Below are 24,371 nucleotides of genomic sequence, written 5' to 3' on the forward strand. Positions count from 1 at the left end.
AAATACTCTTCTTTTTTATATTTTAAAATAAAATAAAATAACTAATACTTTTCGTTACTCCCTCGACAACGACGCAAAAAACTTGATGCGCAAAAAATTGGGATTAAATTAATAATAAATATGCAATGTAACTCAAACAATAATGTAACTTTAATGAAAATAATTTATCTTTAAAACCTCTTTTAAACTCTCAATTCCCTTTTACATATAACACAAGTATGTGTATCATTCAAGTAATACAGGGCTCTAATGGAGTTCTAGATATCGATCTCATAGGGAAGCTAGAAATATATATAAGTTAGCTATTTATATTATATTCTTAAATTAAAATTAAAATAAAAACAAATTAAAGTATGAAGTTTGAAGTAGTTAAACTACTCAAGTGAAATGTTACTAAATATGGAAATATGCATATGTACGAATACAACAGTTAAGTTAAACTATATGCTAAACTTTAAAAGTAAAATTGTTGAAATAAAATAAAGGTTTTTGTTGACGAAAAGTTGAAGTATGAGAAAACACTCTTCCCCTTTACAATGAAAATATGGCTTGTGAAGAAATTGAAATAATTTGAAAAATATATTTAAAAACTATTTTGTGTCAAATAGGAGCAATCCTATTCTCTTCCCTCATCCAAGCGCTATAAAGAACATTGACTATTCCAGAGTTTGGTCCTTAAATTCGTAGTTAGGTTAGGAGGATACCGACGATCACTCCATAGCTCTCACTACTCCCTCACCTGATGGTTAACATGCTCGCATTAGTTTCCAATCAACTGAACCAAATTGGGGATTCTATCTGTCACCTTAAAATCTTCCAATTCTACATCCAACGAAGTATATTTCTTTATTTATTTGCACCCAATCCCATGGATGACATACTCTCCCATGAAATCAAATGTGATTCTCCCTTTGTTGTAGAAATCATATCCTCTTTTTAGAACATATGTTTCTCAACACATTTTAATAATTCAATTAGCCAGGTTGAAAAGTAAATGAAGATCGGAGTTCAAATCATCACAAATTATCGACATTTACAACCGTAGAAAACAAAATCAATTCTTCGCAAAATCATTTCTTCAAAGTAGGAAGAAAGATAAAGAAGACTACTTAAAATTCAAGAGAATGATACGATAAAACACAAACTTCATATATAAAAACAAGTTTACAAACAAAAAAAATGAAAAATACAACTTATCTCACAATCTTTTTCAAGCAAATCCTTAGAAGTTCTCTCCAAGTCTTTCTCTCTTTACAAGCACTCTTAATTCTCTCTTAGAAGTGTAATGAAGAAGAAATCTCTCACCTTCCCTCTCCTCTTACAACCCTAGAAGACAATCTCCAAGCCCTTGACTTTCTCTCTCTATCTCTCCCTCTTGGTTCTCACGCCACATCTATTTTTCTTTCCCCCCCCCCTCTAGAAGTTCTTCTCTAACTCTATTTTATTTTGGGCTGCCTCCTTTGAAAAGATTTTCAATTTCCCTCCAAAATTCAAAAGTTAGACCTTTGAATTCAAAAGATGTGCCTCTTTGATCTAAGAGTCAAATCCCTTCAAGTTAGAACCTTCCAAAGTGTCTAGATGCATTGAATCACTCCATGGGGTGTTTAGAACAATTTTCCTTTTGAAAATTCATGCAAAATTTGTCTCAAACTACTTTAATTTGAAAAAGTCACACCTGACGCATCATGCGCCAGTGCTATGAATTTTGGCACATCATGCGCCAAACCCCAAAATTGACTATTTTTACTCCAACTTTTGCTCATCTTTTCATTTTTTGCTCCAAATGTCTAAAAATGGTATACTTGCAAAAAAACACAAAAATATTTTTTTAAAAAGTGCAATATCATAAAAAATAGACATAAAAATGGTACTTAAAACAGTATATTATTTTTGTGTATCAGGAGGCTGATTGACTATGATGGGTCGGTCAAGACGTATGGGTCAGAGGTAGCCGATCGGTTGAGATGATGGAAGTGGTTAATCAAATAGAAGTAGGCGGTCTATCGATGGGGAGCAATTGACAAGATTGGGGCAACAAATCGATGAAGATGGGTCTTTCGGGACAATCAGATTGGTGGTGGTGATTGGCCAAGACGATGATAGATGTCGATCGAGCTGATCAGACAAGACAACAGAGACATGCACATAAACAATATTTTTAATGGAAATTTAAAAAGTTATGGAAGACATGTAATACAAATGCATGCAAACAATAATGAGATCTGATTGATTTCAACGATGAAGGTAAGCTCGTCATAGCGATCTCACGGGTGAACCTTATGGTAAATGACAAAATGAAGCGGGCACCGTGCAAAGCGATGGGCGGCCGTCTTCATTTGCATGATACGAAGGAATTCCATGGAGAAAACTTCGCGGCGTAGGGAACATAAAAATATTTAGACTTTCCATCCTCTATGCCAAGTAGTAGATTTTGTCCCTCTAGTCATGAGTACAACATCACCTGCGCAAATGTAGGATTATGATGATTCCGATGTTTGGCTTTTAAGCTAGAAAAAAATTAGTTAAATTCAATATTTGATTCGAAATGGAATCACAAAAGCTCCTAATCCTAATTTTAGCAGTGATACTAATCTTTATGGTAATATTTGTAAATTTATTATTGCTTTCTCTGAATCTGTAGACATATCTACTCAACATAGAATTTGTAGCATTTGTGGTTTTGCTTCAAAAGCTTTTTCTTCGGACTGCCTCGTGGTCACTATTAAGCCCTCTAAGCTTATTACAATTCATTTTTATACTCCTATTGATAAATTCTATATGTAGTTTGTAGGTTGGATGCATAAAATTTTATCAAGTGCTCGCAGATAGAAACTTATTAAGTTTAATATTTGGAGCTACTTATATTACTAGTTTCATTTCATGATTTTTTCTAAAAGTTTGAGAAAATGTTACTTTTATGATTTATAATTTTCTTTTTCATGGTGATAATAATAAATGATTTCATACTATTACTCGGAATAAAATTTCTATGCCTGGCACAATGGTGGTCTCGACATCCCTTCCCTGGATAATATGAATTTTATGTGTATATATAAATTTTTTTAGAAATTTTATAATATTAATTTTTACCTCTCAAGCTATTTTTTTAATCATTATGACTCTATTTTGATTATTTCTCATTCTTCTTCTATTACCTTTTGGAAATATATTGTCAAAATGGTTTACAAAATAAAAATATATTTAAAGTTTAATGTTACAAATACTAGTCGGTTATCTTTCTTTTATGATCATTGGTTTAACAGATTCTCTTTAAAAGAGCATTTTGGTGACTTTATTTTTACTTGATTCTATATTCAGTAATGCTCTATATTATTATATAAATAATATTCATAATATTTCTATTACTTGAGGTACATTATCATTTATCTTTAGAATTAGTAATATATATTTCACTAGACTTTATTTCTCTTTTTATGATTCTTTCCCTTGTGTTGATTGGTTTATAATTCTTTCACACTTGGAAAATTATTTATAAAAGCTTACAAACTTGTGATATTCTTCCTCATAGAGGGTTTAATGTGATTAATACCTATGTTTTATGTGGTAATGACTTGGATTGTCATGATCAACTATTTTTTATTGTTTTTTCTTCCGCTCTTTTATTAATAAATGTGTACATAATGGTAATTTTATTATTGCTCCTACCAATATTTTTTAAGTTTTACAACAAATCGATAACTTTTCTTTAAAAAAATCAAAAAATATTTCATCTTTTACTTATGCAAATCATAGCTTATTATATTTGGTTTAAGGAAAATATGAGGACTTTTAGGAATGATTTCTTCTATTTGTAGATGCTCATTCATTATATTCTTTGGATCATCATTTACAAAAGTAGAAAATTGTTAAAGAAATTCTTGATGTATACTACAAATATACCAGCATGCATCTCATAGAGACGGTCAACCACACAGACACACAAGTGAGGTTCTGGACAACAGAATAAAAAACTCATTAGCAAATAGTCGACCGACTCTATAGTCTGGCTGATCGACATAGTGTGCCGACTGACTGAATTTTTTGTTCGGTAGAATCTGTCGACTAACATATTCACTAGTTATAAGACCACTAGCGAAGATCCATACATCCTGTTGTAGAGACCAAAAATCTTTAAGAATAAGATAGGACCGACCATCATAGCCGATCGATACACATACAAGACAGGCGACTGACGAGGTCAACCTTAAGGCATGGAGCGATTGACTAGGCACCATTGTTTATTACTCATTACTATGTAATTTGAATTAAATTGTTTGAGACAATTATGAAAACTGTTCTTTATTTGCATGTACTTGTATTCACCGACCTCTATAAATAGGAGGTCATGACATCAATAAAGAGATTTTGGATTCTGCCACTTTTACATCCTGACACTTGGGGTTTTAACACCTGACAATTCTCTCCTAACTCCTCTCTCTCTCTCTCTCTCACACACACACACACACTTACCCACTCTAACTCTTAGGGTTCATTCCCAAAGACAATTTAGGATTCAACACTTGATAATATTAGAGATTTCTACAACTTCTAATTTTTTTGTTTTTCTCTTGATTTTTTATGTGGGTTGATTTTGGTTTTAGCAATTTTGAAGTTTTATTGTTTTTAATCTTCTGTATTATTTTGAATTGACATATATTTTTCTTGATCTTAGTTAATAATAATAGACATGCTTTTGATATATTATTTGAGTTTGGTTTTATTTTGCTATGATGAATTCTAACAATGCATTAAAATTCAATTGTATTTTGAATATTTTTAATTTGGTTTTAAGATATCATTTGTAAATGGATGAAATTTTAATGAATTTGTAGGTAGATTTTTTAGTTTTTTTTTTCCATTTAGCTTTGATGGCCTTGCTATCTTTTCTTGGCTTTGTAACTGTATATTATTTAGGTTTCTTTTTTTAGAGATGGATGAAATTTTAATGGATTTGTAGGTAGGTTTTCTGAGGCCGTCTATTTTCTTTTGGCTTAGTTGACCATATTATTTTTCCAAGTCTTTTTAACTATTTAATATTTAGAATTCTTCATTTAGAGATGGTGTTTAGTTCTATGGGTTTGGTTTTTATTTGTATTGAAGAATTATCTTTTAGCTGATTGTTGATTATTTGTTGTGCTATTTGTCTTTGGTATTTGTTGTTGCTTATGATTGCTTTACTTCTTTGTTGAGATGTTCATAGACATTGCTCTTTGTGATTCTGGAATCTTGTTTTCCCACTTCAAGGAAATTGCAAGCCTCTTATGAATGCCTTGGAAGTTTGAGATTGCTTTACTTCTCTATTGATAGGTTTTTGGACATTGCTCTTTGTGGTTATGTGATGTTGATATTTCCACTCTAAGGAAGTTGCCTCCCTCTTATGGTTATTTGCTTGAAACAACTGATTATACTTTTATTATAGGCTAAACAAATTCATAGATGATTGCTTCTTTCGTCACATTTAGTTGCTCTGTTTGAAGTTCAGACATTCATTTTTTACATTCACTTATCTACATTGATTGAAGTTGGTCTGGCCAGTATCAACTTTGATTGTTCATTCTGCTACAAATTATGCTCTACTTAGAGGATTTAAGTTGATTGTTGATTGTTCTTCAACTGCATTTATTTCTGAGTGTAATGTTGTATTTATTTTTTATAATTTGATTTTTAGCTATTATGTTTTTCTTTCGAGCTTACTGTTGAGCAAGAGTTGTTTTTTTGTTATTTGTGTTACAATAATTTGCTTTATTCTTAATAAAGTTTCGTGATGACTCTCATATTTACAAAAAAAAAAAAAAAAAAAAAAAGAAAAAAGAAAAAAAAAGAAAAAAAAAAAAGAAGAAAAACAATTGAGGGGCATGCATGTAAATCTTAATATATTTGTGGGATTTAAGTTATATATGCCTTGAAAACTGCGCAAATCATCCGACCAAACAACCCCTTTCGGCTTGCACCTTCACGAGGTCGACTGTTTTTCCTCTGTTTAGGGAGGAACAGCCCGGCTTTCTCGCTCTTTCGGCTTACTTTATATAAACAACTCCTAGCCATGAAACTTGTTCGCCGCGACATCGAACCAAACGGTCCGGGAAGCATCAAGGTACACAACGGAAGTAGGAACCTCGTCTTCCTCTTTCTTTTTTGATAAATGTAAATTTTTGTGAGATTCTGACTGTTTGCAGATAATCCCGGAGGAGGAAGATGACATGTGGCACGCCTACAACCTCATCTCTGCAGGAGACCTAGTTCAAGCTGTCACAGTTAGGTATAGTCCTTAAATATCTCTTGCCACTTTAATTGCTATTCTCACAACACTTTGTCCATACTTCTTTGCTTTGTTCAGTTTCTATTATGGCAACCTCTGGGTTTTTTGCAGTCCTTGTGTGTTTGAAGAATGTTTCTTATTGCTTTGGCTATAATTTTGTTATGATCGCTTTGGAAATTTAACCTCTATTTTCTTTAGGAAGTAACTGAAACTATCTGTCATTGTTTAAAGGCTTTATATTTCAAATATGGTGAGACTTGGGCAGCTGTTCTAATTCTTCTTTTTTATTTGTACTTCATGTTTAAGGTTACCCATTTTAGGTAAGTTTTGATTGTATTTCAGGTTGAGCGGCTGAGTTTATTCAGCCATTGCTGTATTCATTGTTAAATAGAGAAATATAATAAAATTATAGTTTCTCTTCAAACTTCACATGGGTTCAGAGCGATGGACCTTGTTAATAAATGGCAGAGATAAAGAAACTTGACATGGCCAACTGAAGGGTAGTTCAACATTAGAAGCCATATTCAATCCCAGAGAAAACATAATTAACAAGCTGAAGGGAACCAAAGTCTTTATCCTTTCAATTACATGCTAAAACTCAACCAACAAAACTATATCTAGTGGTCTCAATCATTTTTAATGTTTAAACATGAAAAGGAAATAAGATTGCCTCACTGGCATGGCTGCGGCTACTCTACTCTACTCTAATATTTTATGATTCATAGTATTGAAATTAGAGAATAATATGTTAATATTCTGTTTGATCTACTCTATGACCAACAAGATTGGAGAAAAAAATGTATACAAGACGATTGCTAAAAATATATGGGAGAAAATGAAGGAAACATACTCCTATAAAGAAAATATGAAATAAGCTTTGTGATCAAGCCAATGCTCCATAGTCCAAGGCAAGTTGAACTCTTTGAAATTGAATATCTTTATGTTCTTACTGAAAATGGACGATAACTTCACAATAGATATCCTTGAAGAATTGGATTATGATTGTCATTTGGACAAAGAATAATGCAAGAAAGTTGTTGAAGAAGACTAGATCTATAAGTTCTTATTTGGCCTTACTTATGAACTTGTTGAAGCATGCTAATGAATCCCTTGCAATAAGACACTTTGAAGCCTCCAAGAAGCCATATTAGAAGTTTGAAGAGAAGAGAACATGAAGAAAGTGATGTTGGGATCTCAATACATCACTTGAACCATTAAAGGCCATATTAGAAGTTTGAAGAGAAGAGAACATGAAGAAAGTGACGTTGGGATCTCAATACATCATTTGAACCATTAAAGGTTTTGCTTTGGTTCCCTAAGGACCTTAATTCAACTACAACAATCGGCTGATAAAGGTTGACCATGGTGTGAACACTGCCAAAAACCTGAAAACTCAAAGTTTTCTTGTTGAAAATACATGAAAAGCCAATTGACCAGCTTGCCTTTTATTACGTATGATAATCATGTTAACCTTGCTGCTAATTCAATAGAGTAAAGTCCTTCAACAAGGACAATTAGGGCATTAACAAAAAATGTTTCCAACAATCATAATGGAGTACTGCCTTTCCTTAAGTTGTTTGTATTATTTTAGAAAAAGATAAATATTTAAGGGTCTTAAGAAAATTGGCAAATTCAAGTTCCCGTCTTGTTTACTCAGGTGTATCAGATCATATAATTGGAGATGCCTATGTATTTCAGAAGTACATCTCATTGCATGACAATCTTATCATTAAAAAAAAAAGGTTTGAAAACTAGTCTCCTCATTTGTCAATGAAAATTTAAAATCATTATAGTGCTACATTTGTCAATTGTCTGAAAGTGTTTGCAATACCTTCCAAAATCAACCACAAAAATCATCTTGCCTTTTTTTTGTGATACCCAATGATATTTGGGGACCTTTTAGAATCAAGAACATGACAATTTCTTGATGCTTTAGCATCTTTCTTGGTGATCCCACTAGAGTTACATGGTTAGTTCTTACCAAAGAAAAGGTAGAAGCGTGCTAATATTCCAGCGCTTCAACAACATGGCTCAAACCCAATTTCAAGCCAATATGCATACATGCCTCAAGACAGGCAACGAGAGAGTATTACCATTCAATTATTGGATCATACCTTTTAAGTTAAGGGATAGTGCTTTAAAACTATTGTATTAACACTCCTCAATAAAATGGAGTTGTTGAAAGACAATATGTAATATATTGGAAGTTTTTGGATCCCATATGTTTTGTACTCGCATTTCAAATTATTTTTTTGGGAGAAGTCGTCTTTGCCACAATATACGTCATCAGGAGGATGCCTAGATTCTTGAACCTCAAAACTTCATGCCAAACCCTTATTGCTTTATATCCTAGCATTTGGATTTTTCCCATTATTTCAATTAAAACATTCAACTGTACTTTTTTTATTCACTCAAATTAATAATACCCGAGCAAGTTTGACTTTGAATGTCTCAAATGCATTTTTTTGGGTGTTCTTCAAATTAAGAAATTAGAATGCAACTCACTAATTATGAAATTTTTTTGTGACTCCATGGATGCAACTCTTTTTGAGAATCAATCTTACTATCCCAAGCTTTCAATTCTAAGGTGGAGTATCTGAAGTTCTTACCTATCACACTTGAATATCGATTTTGAGAAAACGGGATTGTTAAGCCATCACCTAAATCACAAACAATCTTAGCTGCATTCTTTTCCTAAACTCTCTAAATCCCAATCTAAATCCCAAATACAACACAATTAATTTTACTCTAAAATTTGAGATTTACACTAGAAAGTACGATTCTTGATTTGATTGTCCTTCATGGATACCAAAATTCAAAAGAACTTAATTCACTATAAATACCATTTTGTTGGCATCCAATATGGAGTGTATATGTGCCATACAATTAATCTAACTTTTGGGTTTTAGAGTCAGCCATCACCCATATTAACTTCCTGAAATTAGTTGAATCGAATGACTCTACTCTGATTAACTCCTCAATTGACTATTTTCTAGATATATAGATTGCCTATGCCTAAAAATACATTTTTGGTTGACACTCAACATTTTTTAGGTTCAACTGAAATTAACACCTCACAGATTACCCTACAAACAGTTGTATCTGCTGACTAGCAATGTGTCACTACTTGAGAATAGGGAGATCTTTGAAAGAGTTGATCCTTTGTCGCATAATTCTTCAAGTTGGGGTCATTAAGGCTTTATTTTTTTGGCTTTTTCACTCGAGAGCTCAAAAAATGGGCCTACTTTAAGAAATCAATCTCATTCCAAGAATTTAATTTGCATGCTAGAACTTGATTTTCTTTTGAGAACTTTCTCTCTTTTCTAAGCACTTATTGGGTTGCAAGGCTATCCATCCATGCTCTTCCATGCCATTCATTTAAAGTTCTTCTTTTAGCTATTCCTTGATTTGGTGAGACCATCTCTATCTCGACCTCTCTTGCTGACTCCTCCAAGATGATAATCTTGATGGCCTACTCCAATGAGGATCCAACTGCTTGATGATCCCCTAATTGTGAAACCCCTTAAGTAGAACTCTTAAACATTGAGGCATGTTTTGGTGTAACAGTTGAAGTTTTGGCAGAAACCCCGAAGTTAAGCGTGTTCGTGCTCGAGCACTCTCAGGATGGATGACCTCTTGGGAAGTTAAACTAAAGCGACAAAATTGTGAGGCTACAAGGCCAAAATGGACATTATCTTGATGGGTGAGAGTTCATGCTGTTACAAATGTTATCTAAGCATTACACCAATCTGAAGATGGGAGCTAAGTGTCATACTAAACAATGTGCTATGCCATGGCAGCCCTCTCTTGAAACCACATGCTACATGGTGGGAGTCATCTCTTGAATCTGTAGGGGCTACTTCTAAAATCCTATTTGTTTGGTGAATGTTTATGAGTTTAGAGATTAACAAGGATGTGAATTACTTAAGTGGGGGAGATCGTGAAACCCCTTAAAGTAGAATGAATTTGAACTCTTATATATCGAGCTGCTTTTTGGTGTAACAATTAGAGTTTTGATAGAAACTTAAAAGTAAAGCGTGCTCACACATGAGCACTACCTAAATGGGTGACTTCTTAGGAAGTTACACCAATGAGAAAAATTGTGAGGCTATTAAGCCAAAACGGACAGTTTCTCGATGGATGAGAGATCAGGCTGTTACAGTCATCCTCTTTGGTAGGAAAACTTCCTGATTCTGTTTTTTTTAAAATGCTCTATAAGATCTCAAATGCGATATCTTCTTTTGGCATATTGGTCTAACCTCTATGGTGGAGATTTCTCCTAAATACGATTCCATTTAACAAATGGCTTCTTGATCGTGGATTGGAAGAGGACATCTGCTGCCCTTGGGGATGTGGAGAAATCGAAGATTACTCGCATATGGTTGCTAATTGTGAATTTTTGAGAAGCATCATTATAAACCTGCGAAAATGGGGGTTGCCGATCCTCGAAGCTAAAATGGGGGGAGGCATATGCTGAGCTAATGCGCATGCAACAACAATCCCTACCGTTAGGCGGAATATATCACTACACTATTTGCCAGCGTAGGCGGGCCCGTAACGCCTAGAAGCACAACAAGACCTTTGGTGCTCCAACTGTTATTGCTGCCTCCATTCTCGCCTCTATTCCCTAGCTGGAAGCTCAATTTATTTCGGAGCAATGAAGCACTTTTGGGCTCCTTGGGCTAATTTCGTCCCCTCATTGGTGCACCCCCCCCCATCTCATGCGGGCTGGTTTACTCTTGTGAATTCTTTGTTGTTTGCTAAGCCCACTTTTCTTCTCACTCACACGGAACTCTTGCGGATTGTCCTTAATGAAATTGAGCGACTTTGCCTGAACTTTCTCTGGACTGAAGATGAGAATCGATGGGGCTTCACTTCATTTCTTGGAAGAAAATGTGCAGATCGAAACTTGTTGGGGGTATGGGCCTTCTGTCACGGATCAATGGATAGACCCTCTTCGGGCCCGGCTGATCGGGTCCTATCTTACCTCACCCGATCTTCTTTCCAACCAATGCATTTTTGAACTTTATGGTCACAACCCGTGGGCAAGCACACATAACATAAGTGATTCTGTTGCTTGGAAGGTGACTTACGACAAGCTCTTTGCTTATGAAATCTAAAACAAGTGCTGGATTAAAAAATTTAAATTGTATCCTAGGGAACATGTGTTTTGGTGGAGATTACTCCTAAATGTGATTCCATTTAACAAATGGCTTCTTGACTGTGGATTGGAAGAGGACATCTGCTGCCCTTGGGGATGTGGAGAAATCAAAGATTACTCGCATGTGGTTGCTAATTGTGAATTTTTGAGAAGCATCATTCGAAACCTACGAAAATGGGAGTTGCCGATCCTCGAAGCTAAAATGGGGGGAGGCATATGCTGAGCTAATGTGCATGCAACAACAATCCCTACCGTTAGGCAGAATATATCGCTACACTGTTTGTTAGAGTAGGCGGGCTCATAACACCTAGAAGCACAACAAGACCTTTGGTGCTCCAACTATTATTGCTGCCTCCATTCTTGCCTCTATTCCCTAAGTGGGGAAGCTCAATCTATCCCGGAGCAATGAAGCACTTCTCGGCCCGTTGGGCTATTTTTCGTCCTCTCATTGGTCCTGCCGCCCTTCCCCCCATCAAAGCTGATACTGATGGCACCCTTATCCCTAACCACTTGGAGGGTTATGGAATGAAAATGGGGATCTTATCTTTGCAGCTGGCCAATAGCTCCTGCATTGGGATGGCTTTGTGATGGGATGCTATATTCCTTCTCAATTCTTTCATTAAACTGTGGATACTTGAAGCCAAGACAACACTACAACTATTGATTGGCTCCGCCAATGCATGGATAGTTTTCAGTGGGATCAATAACTCGACAGTGGTACTGATCTCATTTTTTTACACAACTTTCAAAATGTTCTTTTCATTTTTGCTAATAGATTTTGCAACAAAGTAACCCATTTTGCTCCAGGCTTGCTTTGTAATGGCCTTTTATTTGGGATGCTCACACTTGTGACCCCGCTTTTTTTAGTGTGGAGGCTGATGCCCGCTATATTGCACCCGTTGTTAATGCAGTATGCACGCTTTCACAGACAAGTTGAGCCTCACGACTCAGAGACACTCCCAACCATACTCTTTGACATGATTGAGGGAAAAAAATAGAGTCATATTTGAAATGAGGTGTTTCGTGGAGTTTTCGATTGAGAATTAACTACACGATCAGGTTTGCTGTGATGTGGTGCCCATAGATGCTTGCCACATTTTGTTGGGGAGGCCGTGGCAGTTTGATCGCTAGACTTAGCATGATGGGTTCATGAACACCTACTCCTTCACATAAGATGGCAAACACATAGTCCTTCTAAGTTATTCATAATCTGGGATTACAAGTGCCCTTACTAGCAGAGAAACACCACTGGGATCAATTTTGATGATGATAGAGGATAATGAGACAAAAGAGCCGGTTTCAGACACTGTATCCAATGTTGAGAGAGTTTCAAGACAACTTGCTTGATAGCTTACCACTATGACCATCGCCGTTTAGGGAGATTTAAGTTGCTCTATTTCAGATTAGGTTGAGCCAACCTTGGGCTATTTTTGGAGGATTTAACAAAAAATAAAGGATATAAATTGCCAGGTTAGTTCAAAGGTGTATGCCCAGAAGCTTGACTAATGTGGTTGTATGCTCGCAAGTGAGGAAAACTCCTCCAGTGTTTCAAGGGGCAGTGCAGTCGTCAATGAGATCCAAATGCTTCTAAGGCCGCCATCAAAGATCCTTCAACCCCAGGAGGTTACAACAATACCACCACTTTCAGTAGGCAGAAAAAAGTTTCGATGAATGAGGTCAAAACTCCACCAATCCCTAGAAACTGACGCGAGGTGTCTCTCACTATTTTGTAGGACGCATGTCTCTCGCTACAGTGCGGGACGTGGACATTCTGCTATGAATTGAATGCTGGACCATCTGGGCAACTAAATTGGTTCAACAGGGTAGAAAGGAGGGCTCTACTAGCCCTCTTTGTGGTCTAGGGCTACTGCCCAATAGGAGTGGGCTCCTTTTTTGTTATGTAGTACTATATATATGTTGCTTTGTCGTGTTAAGGGCCATGTTTCACGTTTTTTGTTAGGACAACCGTCAATGTCCAGTTTTTTTTTAGGGTTGTATTCGACGATAAGTGATGCTTCAATTGTATCTCATCCAAGTTGGTGATTATTCTTGACCTTCCCACTCCTCCACAATCTTTCCTCCGCCGCCACTGTCATAGTATTTACTGCAATCATAAAAAAACAACCACTTTACTGTTTTCCTGCAACCGTTTACCACTTCTCCACCGTAATTTGCTGTTACTTGCCACCAACCCTCCTCGCTGTCGTCATCTTGAGGACAGGCTACTTGCCGCCTTTTTGTAGTCCATCCCCTCCATAATTGCTGCATTCCCCTAAACCACAACCCAACACCCTCTTTGTAGTGCTGCTGCCTCACACCAGCACCCCCATATACTCATTCCAGCACTCTCCACCCCTTCCCACCTCCAAATTTAATCACCACCAACCCCAAACCTAATCCTAGTTTCAGTTTATGTGTCGTGCTTATTGTTATTTTTTATTTTCATGTATTTGTTGGTACTCATTTGATTTAAGTTATAAAATTTGCATTTCTCGTTGTTGTGTGGTTAACTATGGTATCAAAATGGTTATTCTTTATTTCTTCAGGAACATCAATATGATAAGGGTTATAATAATTTAGGTTTTTTTTCCGCGCATCTAAATATTCTCATCAAATTTGAATTTTTCTTGATGCTTACTTTTAATAGACATTTGTTAGTTTTCACATAGCATTTGGTGCTAGATTTTTTAGTGGCTGTTTGGTTGACTGAATTTGTAGTGTACTGCAATTCTTTTGTAGTGATTTGAGAAAATTATGTGTTTGGTATGAAAAATTATAAATATAAAGTATAAATGAAATTGAGATTTACACCGTTGTTCATTTTGGTTGAATTTTGAATTCGATCGATTTGACTGAATTTAAATTACACCATTCATGTGAAATGCTATAGGTAAGCCACCGCCACTCGTCCTCGCCCGCCTGTGCCGCTGTCTCTGCCTCTGCCGACACCCACTGGACAAAAAAATATATTTTGAAATACATTATTTTCAATCAACTTCAAATGAAAAGAAAAAAAAAATCCTACATTTTTTTATTGTGAATCAAATAACTATAAAGTTTTTCAAATATATTTGTAATCATATCACTCTGCAAACCTTTTATATTGCATTTCATTTTCAACAAATCAAATAACGCCTTAGTGATAGGAATGTAGTGTAAAACATGCACCACCAAAGTTGTTCTTCGTCTAATAAAATTCTGCAACGTTAATATTAAGATTTATGATATTTTCCTCATTTTTTATTAATCCCATAATAATGGATGGCTGTAAATTAAATAATCGCAATTTCTTTATCTTGAGATAAAGGATTGTTTTTTTCTGAATCAATCGTAATTTCTTGTGTGTTTAATATTGTATAATTCAGAAAAATTTAAATTATAATGTTGAAGTAGTCTTTTGCACACTATATAATACATCAATGATAAAATTTGTAACTTGACATCTTATGTTCTATGGACTTACTGATGGAAATCAATCACGGTAATATTGCATCCTATGCCCGATAATTGAAAACAATGCCTATTGAACTAAGCGCTTAGGTCATTTGATTGGACCAAGTTCTTCTCATTTGATCTCGTACACTGTGTGTGTGTGTGTGTACACACACGTACACACACATTTACTTATACCGCTTAAAGCACACACAGGTTTAGTTGCATGGATTGATATTTGTAAGTCACATATTTGAATTAAACAAAATAGCCTCTATGCAGTGCGGGTTAAGATTGAGGACTTAAGTTCCTTCTCAGGCTATTGCTAGTAAGGGGATCGCATTTTGTTTTAATGTTCTACCTCAACTATTTCCTTAATTTGCTTTATTTATTTATTTAAAATGAAGTTTCTTAAATTTTGTGAGGCCATCAGTTTGAGAAAACTTGGCTAGATGACACCAAGTAATATCTGTCCAATTTATTTGGAGAATCATTACATTTTATAATCTTCTTTTTGTTATAGGAAAGTTGTCAGAGAGCTGGCATCCGGCGGAAGAGATTCTGAACGTGTGAAGTTAAAGCTGGAAATTAATGTTGAGGTATATTCATAAGGTTTCTAAGCTTATAAATTTGTGGCCATCTTTTATGATTTCCATTAGTTTCTTGAAGTTGGAGCAGCAGTCTTTATTGCCATGACTACAATATCCTATTCCGCTAATTTAGTGTATGCATGTAACGTTTCTGTAATGTTTTTTATAACCAAATATGTTCCCTCTTTGCTGCAACCTCATATTTTTCTCTTAAAATTTTCAAATCTTTGTTTTACTCTCAAAATTTTTTATCTTTGATGAGCTGCTTCAAACGTGTATGAAGCACCAGTACAATTATTTCATTTCATTTGTCTCTGATACCTGCTGTTAGTTACGTGCTGTTAGTCCTTGTCTAAATTTATAATATATTTTGTTTGATGTCTTTCACTGCTCTATTAATTCTCTAATTAGAAAATTATATTGTTCTGAGTAAGCTTACTTCCTTTTGCTTAAACTTTTTCTTCTTCTTTCATCCCAGTCCTTCGACATCAGGTTTTTCTATGAATGTATTAATTTATTAACGAATTTTCAGAGCATTTGCAGCCTGGTTGCCTTGAACTTTGACCCTGTTATCTTTTTCATGTGTAGCCTGGTTTAGCCATTGGCTATCTGGAACTCAGCAGCTCTATTAATGGCTTTAAGTTGCTCGACATTTGGCATTATGCAAATAACTTATGGACGCTAAAAAAATTGTCTATAAATTCTCTCTTCTTTTTGAAAAAAGAATTGGTCTGATTTTGTAAATTCTCTATAAATTCTCGACATTTTCCATTATGCCATTAACTGTACTAGGTCACATCTTATGATTCCCAAAAAAAATGGAGGAATCATAAGTTAGATGTTGACTATGTTTTTTTTGTGCTCATAGAAGATCAGATTGTATATAACTAACCTAATTCTGTTGAAAATGTTAAACATTATATTCAGTGAATGTTAGCTCTTATTGGTTTGTTTACCCCTTATATGTCACTGATATCCGGGGTTGGGGATTGGGTAAATATGATTGAAGAAAGAAGGCGAGATGTTATGGTAGGTCTTAATATAAAAAGAATGGGTGTTTAGGGAATTTAAAAGTTAACTGAGTTACGAGAGTCCTCAAAAGTGCGTGGTACAAATACATAACAGCGTTTTGCTTTTACGTTAATATGATTGAAGAAAGAAGGTGAGATGTTAAGGTAGGTCTTAATATAAAAAGAATGGGTGTTTAGGGAATTTAAAAGTTAACTGAGTTATGAGAGTCGTCAACAGTGCGAGGTACAAATACATAACAGCATTTTGCTATTACGTTATGCATGCAAACTTTCTGCCACTAACTAAGCAGTGTTTCTGAAAGGCTGTGCATTGCCTATTTGAATGATTTGATTTGTTTCTTTGTGTTATCTCTTAGAGTGTAGATTACAATAAGGAGGGTTCGATCTTGCGGATACGTGGCAAGAACATCTTGCAGAATGAACATGTGAAGGTCAGTTTTCATCATGATGGAATTATGTCTCATCTTATCTTTGACGGTGGACAGTAATACTGCTTCTGACTTTCAATTTATCCAGATAGGCCAATTTCATACACTTGAAGTTGAACTACATAGGCCATTTGTGCTAAGGAAGGTATGCTTGGAAACCCTTGAATTTATTTCTTGTCTTCCTTCCAAAGAACACTTTTACAATATATACATCGTATTATGCATCTCCATATTAATAACGTGGCTGCATATCAATTAGAATTTGGTGCTCTTTGTTCTATGTTTTTTTTTTTTGAACTTGGTGTATTCTTCGAATCTCAAATTACATGGTTTTAGATTCAAGCGCCAAAACAGTTGGTTGACTATTTACATGGAGCCATTTTAGTCCTAGAGTCTATAAAATTGCCAAATTAGCTGTCAGACTCTTTTAATATGAGCTAAAATAGTTCCAAAAATGACTATTTTTAGCTTCCATGACTGCGGGACCTAATTAACCTCTATTGAATGTCGAGGGACCATTTTGACAATTTTCTCTTTTTGATTCTTAATTTTTAAACTTACTGTGCTTCCAGCATTTCTGAGAAGTTTTTTAAATGGAAGTCTGGTCACTTGATCATGAGGGTAGGATTGAGGAATGTTGTCTTCAAAACATAGTTGAACTTCATTTTGTTATTGTTTAAGTTAGTGACTGTGCTGATTAAGCGCTTATCAGGCCATAACACCATTTTGCGATTTGCAGTTGAAGCTCGACGGCTACTGATAAACTATTTATTGGTTTTGTCCTTTTCATTCTTCAAATCTCTTGGTTCTAATGCCAACGAGGATGGACTTAGAGCCATATATTCGATTTTGTTTTTTTGCCCATGATACAGATAGAAAGATTTTCTCCTGTCTTATGAAGTGTTGCTGCATTACATGTGTTACCAAAAGTTTATTTGCTGATTTATTCTTGCAGGATATATGGGATTCATTTTCACTCGATATACTTCACCAAGCCTGTGGTATATGCTCTCAGAATAAATTTTCCATTATTTCCATTGCTAATATTGCTACTTGATGTTCTTAATTTTCATGTTGATTGCAGTTTTTTTTCCTTTTTTTTGTAACCTATAAATTCTCTCAATTATCGTTGTGTAGGTTTTTTATTTTTGTCCGCAACTCATAACATATAATTTCTAACAATAATAGGTAAACGATAACAACACATTATCGCTTTACTGTTGTTCCAAGGGATATGATACCAACAATTAATATTAAAATAATAAATGATAGCAACACATTATTGCTTTGCTATTATTCAAAGGGGTAAACTGTCGCCGATTAATATTGAAAGTTACAAAGTATTTGCGGTAGGCTATGCATGGAAATACTGCAAAGTTGGCTTTCGTTGTTGTGTGTGCTTTGGCGCACTCAAGGTCTTAAGGGAGACCTTGTTCTTACCTTTATTTCTTTCTATGACAATGGAAAATTTGTTCTTAAAGCTCTAAAAGTACAAATCCGGACATACGAACTTGATTTCTTATATGAAGCCATATATGACAGAAATTTGTTGAAGCCTCCAACAAACTTGTTTATTTTATTTCAAATATGCATTTAAGAATGGTTTTGATAGGTCACAATATTGTGCCTCCTACTGGCATTGCTCTTTACCTAAATTTTGATTAAAAACAGTTTTTATGTTCCGACTTTTAATTTGAAAATGATCAAAATTAAAAAGAATGAATAAATATTAAGCTCATTCCCATCCTTGAATCCCCTAAAATATTTATACTGTTTCATAAGTTTTGGTCCCTGTCATTACAATGTTCTGGGTCAGGACGTACAATTTTGATTTCAATATTAAATCCTCTGAGATCAATGTCCAATGGGAAGCGAAATGCACATTTTATTTGTTGGTTGGATTGTAGTCCTGGAGTCTCTCTCTGTCTGTCTCTCTCTCTCTGTCTGTCTCTCTCTCTCTCTCATATTTCTTTTTACTATATTATTTCTTTTTACTATATTTATTGAAAATTATAAAGCCCCTCATTATCTTATCTAGGCATTGAAATAGTAATTTGATATCATGGAACTGCATTGCAGATCCTGCTGCAAGTGCTGACCTGGCTGTTCTTTTGATGCAAGAAGGTTTGGCTCATATGTTTCTAATTGGAAGGAGGTATTTGAATCTTATATCATTTTTGATATACATGATGAGTTAAACAATTAGCTTTTTAAGATGTTTGCACGAGGGAAAATTTCAAAAAATTATACGGCTTTTAGAACTTTAAATATTTATCTGTTAATGTTACGCCAAGTATCACAATTTTTTCATATTGTTTGATGCTTGTATCATTGTTGGTTTGCATTAGAAATAATATCTTTAAATTGTAACATGACATGTGATAATGAGGTTTTGCTTTGCTAAAGAACCACACCTATTGATGCAATGATGTTCTATGTACTTAGTTGCTGTGAGGCACAGCATAAGCATTTTATAACTTCCTAGTGTGATTCATTTTAAAAAGCAAGACATTAGTGCCTTTTCTTAGTCAGCGTTCTGTGAACTATGAAAGGATCTGCAGCCCACTGTTGGAGAAATTTGTTTGTCTTGCTAAACGTTTGAAACACACTTTGCGATTTATCATTCACCATCAAAAAAATAAAAACAAAAAAGGGTACTATAAAATTAACTGATATTCTAACATTGTTTTTTCATTTGTTCCCTTTTTTTTTCTACTTGCACTTGAGAATGCAATTTATATTTAGTGTATTGGATTATCATAGTTTTAATATATTTTCTTAAACCTTTTTCAGGAAATATTTAATTTGTGGTTATATTTATTACATTCTTTTCATTTTGTTTTCTGTTTTGGGAGCTAATTTTTTTCAATCTTCCTAAAGAAATATTAATAAATCATTACTTGCAGACCTGTCTTTCCACCTGTATACATTTGATATTCATCATTACTAATGATAACCTCAGGAATAATATTAGTAGGAATGTATTGGACTTGTGGTTGATTGGATGCGGAATCAAAAGGAGAAAATAAATTAAAAAAAGAGAAATTTATAGGCATTGTTTGATGTTTCTTGAAAAGTGCAGATTGCATGCATTTTAAACCCGATTAATAACATTTTTTTTCTGGATTTTCAATCAGGAAACGTTTCCCTGAATTCATTTTATAAATTTCTACAATACTATTTTTCTATTAGTTAAATTTCCTGTGGCTTTTGTAACAAGTCTTTCAGAATTTAGATGAACCATTATTTTTTCTTCGCTTGAATTCCACATTGTGTTAGCATCTTCAGTAAACTTTTTTTTTTTAGTTAATAGAAAGCTTTCCATAAAATATTTCATGCAAATCATGCATGGGAAGAATGTATAATGCAATTGGATATTATGCATGCAAGTGTAATAATAAAAATATTTATATGCTTTCTAATAATGATTCTATTAAAATTTTCAAAAGTGGGGAAATATGAAGAAAAACTAAAGTATATATTGATTAATTTTCATAAAGTTTCCTTTTGTGAATTGGTAAACCCACTTGAGTTATATTTAGCAATCTTTCATACGGACAAACATTTTTTTTAAATAAAGGTAATTTTGCATGACTTGAATATTAACCTATGTTATGGAAAATATTAAATTTAATTGTTGTATGTTAGGAGCTTGATATTAGGTAACCTAATTAGAAGAGATCTGATTATAGTATCTCTTTATATTATAAATATTCATAATCTATAGAGATATGTGTGTATATAAATATGTATCATATGCTTTCGATTTAGGAATAATAGAAATTGAAGCTCCCTTCACATGGTATCAGAGCTCTAGGCTCGGCTTTGACATAATTAGGGTATGTTTCATTGTCCTCCTTCGATTGAAATGCTGGTTTGCATCCTTTGTTTGTTTGCGTTGATCGACGCTGTTGAGTGCTTCAACTGGATCACTCGTCAGTCTTGTTGACCTCCTTTGTGTGTTTGAATCTGCGTCGTCCAACTTTGATTCTTTGTAGGATGATCTAGCGGGCTCATTGTATGCACGTTTGACTGCGCCATTTCGCCAATCAACTTCTTCGTTCGACAAGTCTGTGCAGTTGGCCTGAGTTCATCATATGACCTGATTTTTCTAGATTCACCTTCATGCTGTTTGGTTTTGTGGACTTTATTAGCTTAATTGTGTATGTTTTATTTTCAACAAACTTTGAACCCCTGTCGAGTTATTTGTCTCCTACAACTTGGTGTTGTTCATCTCTGACAGTCGGCAGTCATCTCATCAATTCAGTTTTTTCGTATTGTCACACGAGAAAATCTCAAGTCTTTCGAAAGTCGGTTTTCAAGTAGAAGTCTTGAAAATGGGTAAGCAGAAGGCGTTAGGATGGCCAAAGTACAACAAAGAAAGGTTGGGTGATTTTCAAATATTACAGTCTTAACAAAGATAAGATAAGTAGATAACTATCTTGAAAAGAGACTCCTACTACGGATGGGATGGCCTCCTTCGGAGTCAACAAGCTGTTATGATCCTCCTTCGTAAGCTTGTTCAACTGCAAAAGGGCCTTCCCAAGTTGGCTCAAACTTGCTGCCTTTACGGTGATGTGCCATGATGGGCCGCCGAAAAACAAGAACAAGGTCTCCAGCTTGAAAGGTTCTAGGCTGAACTAACTTGTTATACGCTTGGGCCATTCTAGCACGGTCAAGCTCAGAATTTTGTTGAACCTGAAGTTTGACTTCATCGAGATTCTTTCTCCTTGAATAATTGGTGATAATTATGGCCGTGAAAGAAAAAACACATTGCGACAAGTTTCGTCTCAGCAGTGGCTAAAACTACAGATAGAAAGTTAAATGACATCAATTATTTTAATTGAAATAAAACGACGAGACTCTACTTAAGAAATATCTCTCAAGTGAAAAACCTTACTGAGAGTCCCCCAATTTAGACCGATTGTACTTGCTTCGAGTAGATGAGAGGTGATGACCATCTTTTGATACAAATATGGAACTTTATCGAACTTGATCAATCTGGCCCATCTTTCCATAATTGCCCTGAGGGAGAGCAAAATGTTTCTTTCCTTTCTCTGTTTTTCGATCATTGTCTATTTCAGGATCTTATGACGTAGAAAATACAAACGTCAATTCCTCTATTACTTCTTTAACACAGTCACAATGTCACTGAACAATATGATCAATCCCTTAAGACATATCACATGTTATATAACAATGCCATTGTTGGGTCCCAAGCCAAAGATGCGAAAAGTAGAGGGTTACGTTAGGCAGCCGAAAATCATTGTAAAATTTTTGTTGAAAAATCATGAAATAAATTCTGTAAATCATTGTGTAAATGCTAGGGCATCCTCTGGAAGCGATGCACTGTATGACCTAAGTACGCTATACCGACGTCCGGGTTTAGTGTAAAATAAGCAGGGGTTCCCACATTATGGATGGATGCAGACAAAAAAGTTAGTCCATGAAACTAATATTAGGATAAAAACTTGGAATATTGATACTCTTACAGGTAAATTAATAGAATTAGTAGATATTTTGGTTCATAGGAAGATAAATATCGTATACATTCAATAAACTAAATGGCTTGGAGAAAATGTTATGGAGATTGAAAGCTTAGGTTCTAAACTTGGATTTTCGGATAGGATTCATACTAGAAACGGTGTAGATTAATTATAGATAAGAGCTTGAAAGATAATATTGTTAAAATTAATAAAATTGGAAATAGAATTATAGCCTTAAAAATTATTGTTGATGTTAAGATTTTTACTATTATAAGTGCTTATGCTCCTCAAGTAGGTTTAAATATAGGTTTGAAAGAAATTTTTAATAACCTATAAGAATTAATAAAAATGATACCTCTTGATGAAAGAATTTTTATCAGAGGAAATTTAAATGGAACTGTTGGTAGATTGGCAAGATTTTAGAAATATTCATGGTGGCTACAATTTTGAAGTGATTAATGAAGAAGTAAATTCATAAATTTTGCTTTAACTTATGCTTTTGTTATTGCTAAGACTTTTTTTTAAGAAAAGAGATGAGCGTATTATTACTTATAAGAATTGATCTAATAAAATATAAAATGATTATTTTCTTTGAGAAAAAAAGATCGTCGAGAATGTAAATATTTAAAGTCATTTCAAGTGAAAATTGAAGTATTCAACATTGATTATTAATTCTAGACTTTGAAATAAAGAGTTGTAAGATAAAGAATACAATGAAATATTGTCATAGAATTAGTTAGTGCACCTAAAAGTTAAATTTAAAATCATTTTTTTAAGTAAACATCAAGATTTAAAGATTTAGTATGTTTATGAAGAAGCTAATTTTATGTGGGATAAAATAATAAATAATATTAAATAAATGACAAAAGATGTACTTGAAGAATCAAAATGAAAAGTTTAATTAAATAAAAATAGTTGGTGGTGGAATATAATGTGCAAGCCAAGTAAAATATGATAAATTGTGTATGTACAAGCTTAGAGAATTAAAAAAAAATATAAGGTGACCCGTAGAGAGTCTAAGAGAATAATTAGTGATGCTAAAAATTCTGTTTTTAATAATCTTTATAATAAATTAGTACTAAAGAACGTGAGAAATATATGTATAAACTAGTCAAACAAAGAGAAGAAAAATAAAAATTTAATTCAAGTATATTAAAGATGAAAATCAAAAAATATTTTTCTTAGGTGATGATATTCAACATATGTGGGTTAGCTATTTTGATAAACTTTTTAATGATGTTTTTGAAAATATGATTGACGTTAATTATCTTATTATCCTTAATAATAATAAAATTTTTTATTTTTACCTCCGCATTAGGAAAAAGAAAGTTGAAAAGATTAAAAAAAAAACTAGTAGTGGAAAAATCTTAGGATTTGATGATATCCCAATTGAAGTGTAAAATATCTAGGAGATTTGGGAGTTTCTTGGCTTACTAAACTGTTTAATATTATTTTAAAAAGTTATAAGATATCAGAGGAGTGGAGGAAGAGTATTTTGGTCCTTATTTTTAAGAATGAAGATGATGCACATTAGTTTGCAAATTATAGATGAATTATGTTAATGTGTTATACTTTAAAATTATGGGAGAGGGTAATTGAACATAGATTAAGATATGATACAAAGATTTCTCATAATTATTTTGGATTTATACCGGGGTATACATTTATTGAGAGGTTTGATGGAGAAGTACAAAACAAAAAAAAATATAAGGAGGATCGACACATGATTTTTATTGATTTAGAAAAAGCTTGCACTAAGATCTCAAGACAAGTTCTTGGGAGAGTTCTTGAAAAGAAAGGTTTGATATGACTTATATTCAAGTCATTAAAGATATGTATAGTAGAGCCGTTACTTGTGGTCGAATAGAAGGAGGATTGACCAAGTATTTTCCTATTTCAGCTAGATTACATCGGGGATCGACTTTAAGCCCATATGTTTTTGCTTTAGTTATGGATGCTCTTACTGGACATTACAGGAGGGTGT

The 24,371-nt window shown here is 33.9% G+C and overlaps 1 protein-coding gene across 3 annotated transcripts in view; it reads left to right on the top strand.

Annotated features, from left to right (window-relative positions):
* The first annotated feature begins 5,928 nt into the window (after positions 1-5,928).
* LOC110018703 (protein PELOTA 1) overlaps positions 5,929-24,371 on the top strand; it is a 94,682-nt gene continuing 76,239 nt past the window's right edge. For 2 of the 3 annotated variants that reach the window (XR_002293376.1, XM_020716109.1), the window contains exons 1-7: positions 5,929-6,094; positions 6,177-6,259; positions 15,376-15,451; positions 16,830-16,904; positions 16,990-17,046; positions 17,857-17,902; positions 18,981-19,056. Coding sequence is in view for 2 of the 3 variants with exons in the window: in XM_020716109.1 (XP_020571768.1) it covers positions 6,044-6,094; positions 6,177-6,259; positions 15,376-15,451; positions 16,830-16,904; positions 16,990-17,046; positions 17,857-17,902; positions 18,981-19,056 (464 nt within the window). In the remaining variant the exon portion in view is untranslated. Of the gene's footprint in view, positions 6,108-6,176; positions 6,260-15,375; positions 15,452-16,829; positions 16,905-16,989; positions 17,047-17,856; positions 17,903-18,980; positions 19,057-24,371 lie in introns of all 3 variants that reach the window. The other variant, XM_020716111.1, reaches the window with a different exon arrangement.

Source organism: Phalaenopsis equestris, unplaced genomic scaffold, assembly GCF_001263595.1.
Source record: "Phalaenopsis equestris unplaced genomic scaffold, ASM126359v1 Scaffold000032, whole genome shotgun sequence".
Taxonomy (NCBI): Eukaryota; Viridiplantae; Streptophyta; class Magnoliopsida; order Asparagales; family Orchidaceae; genus Phalaenopsis; species Phalaenopsis equestris.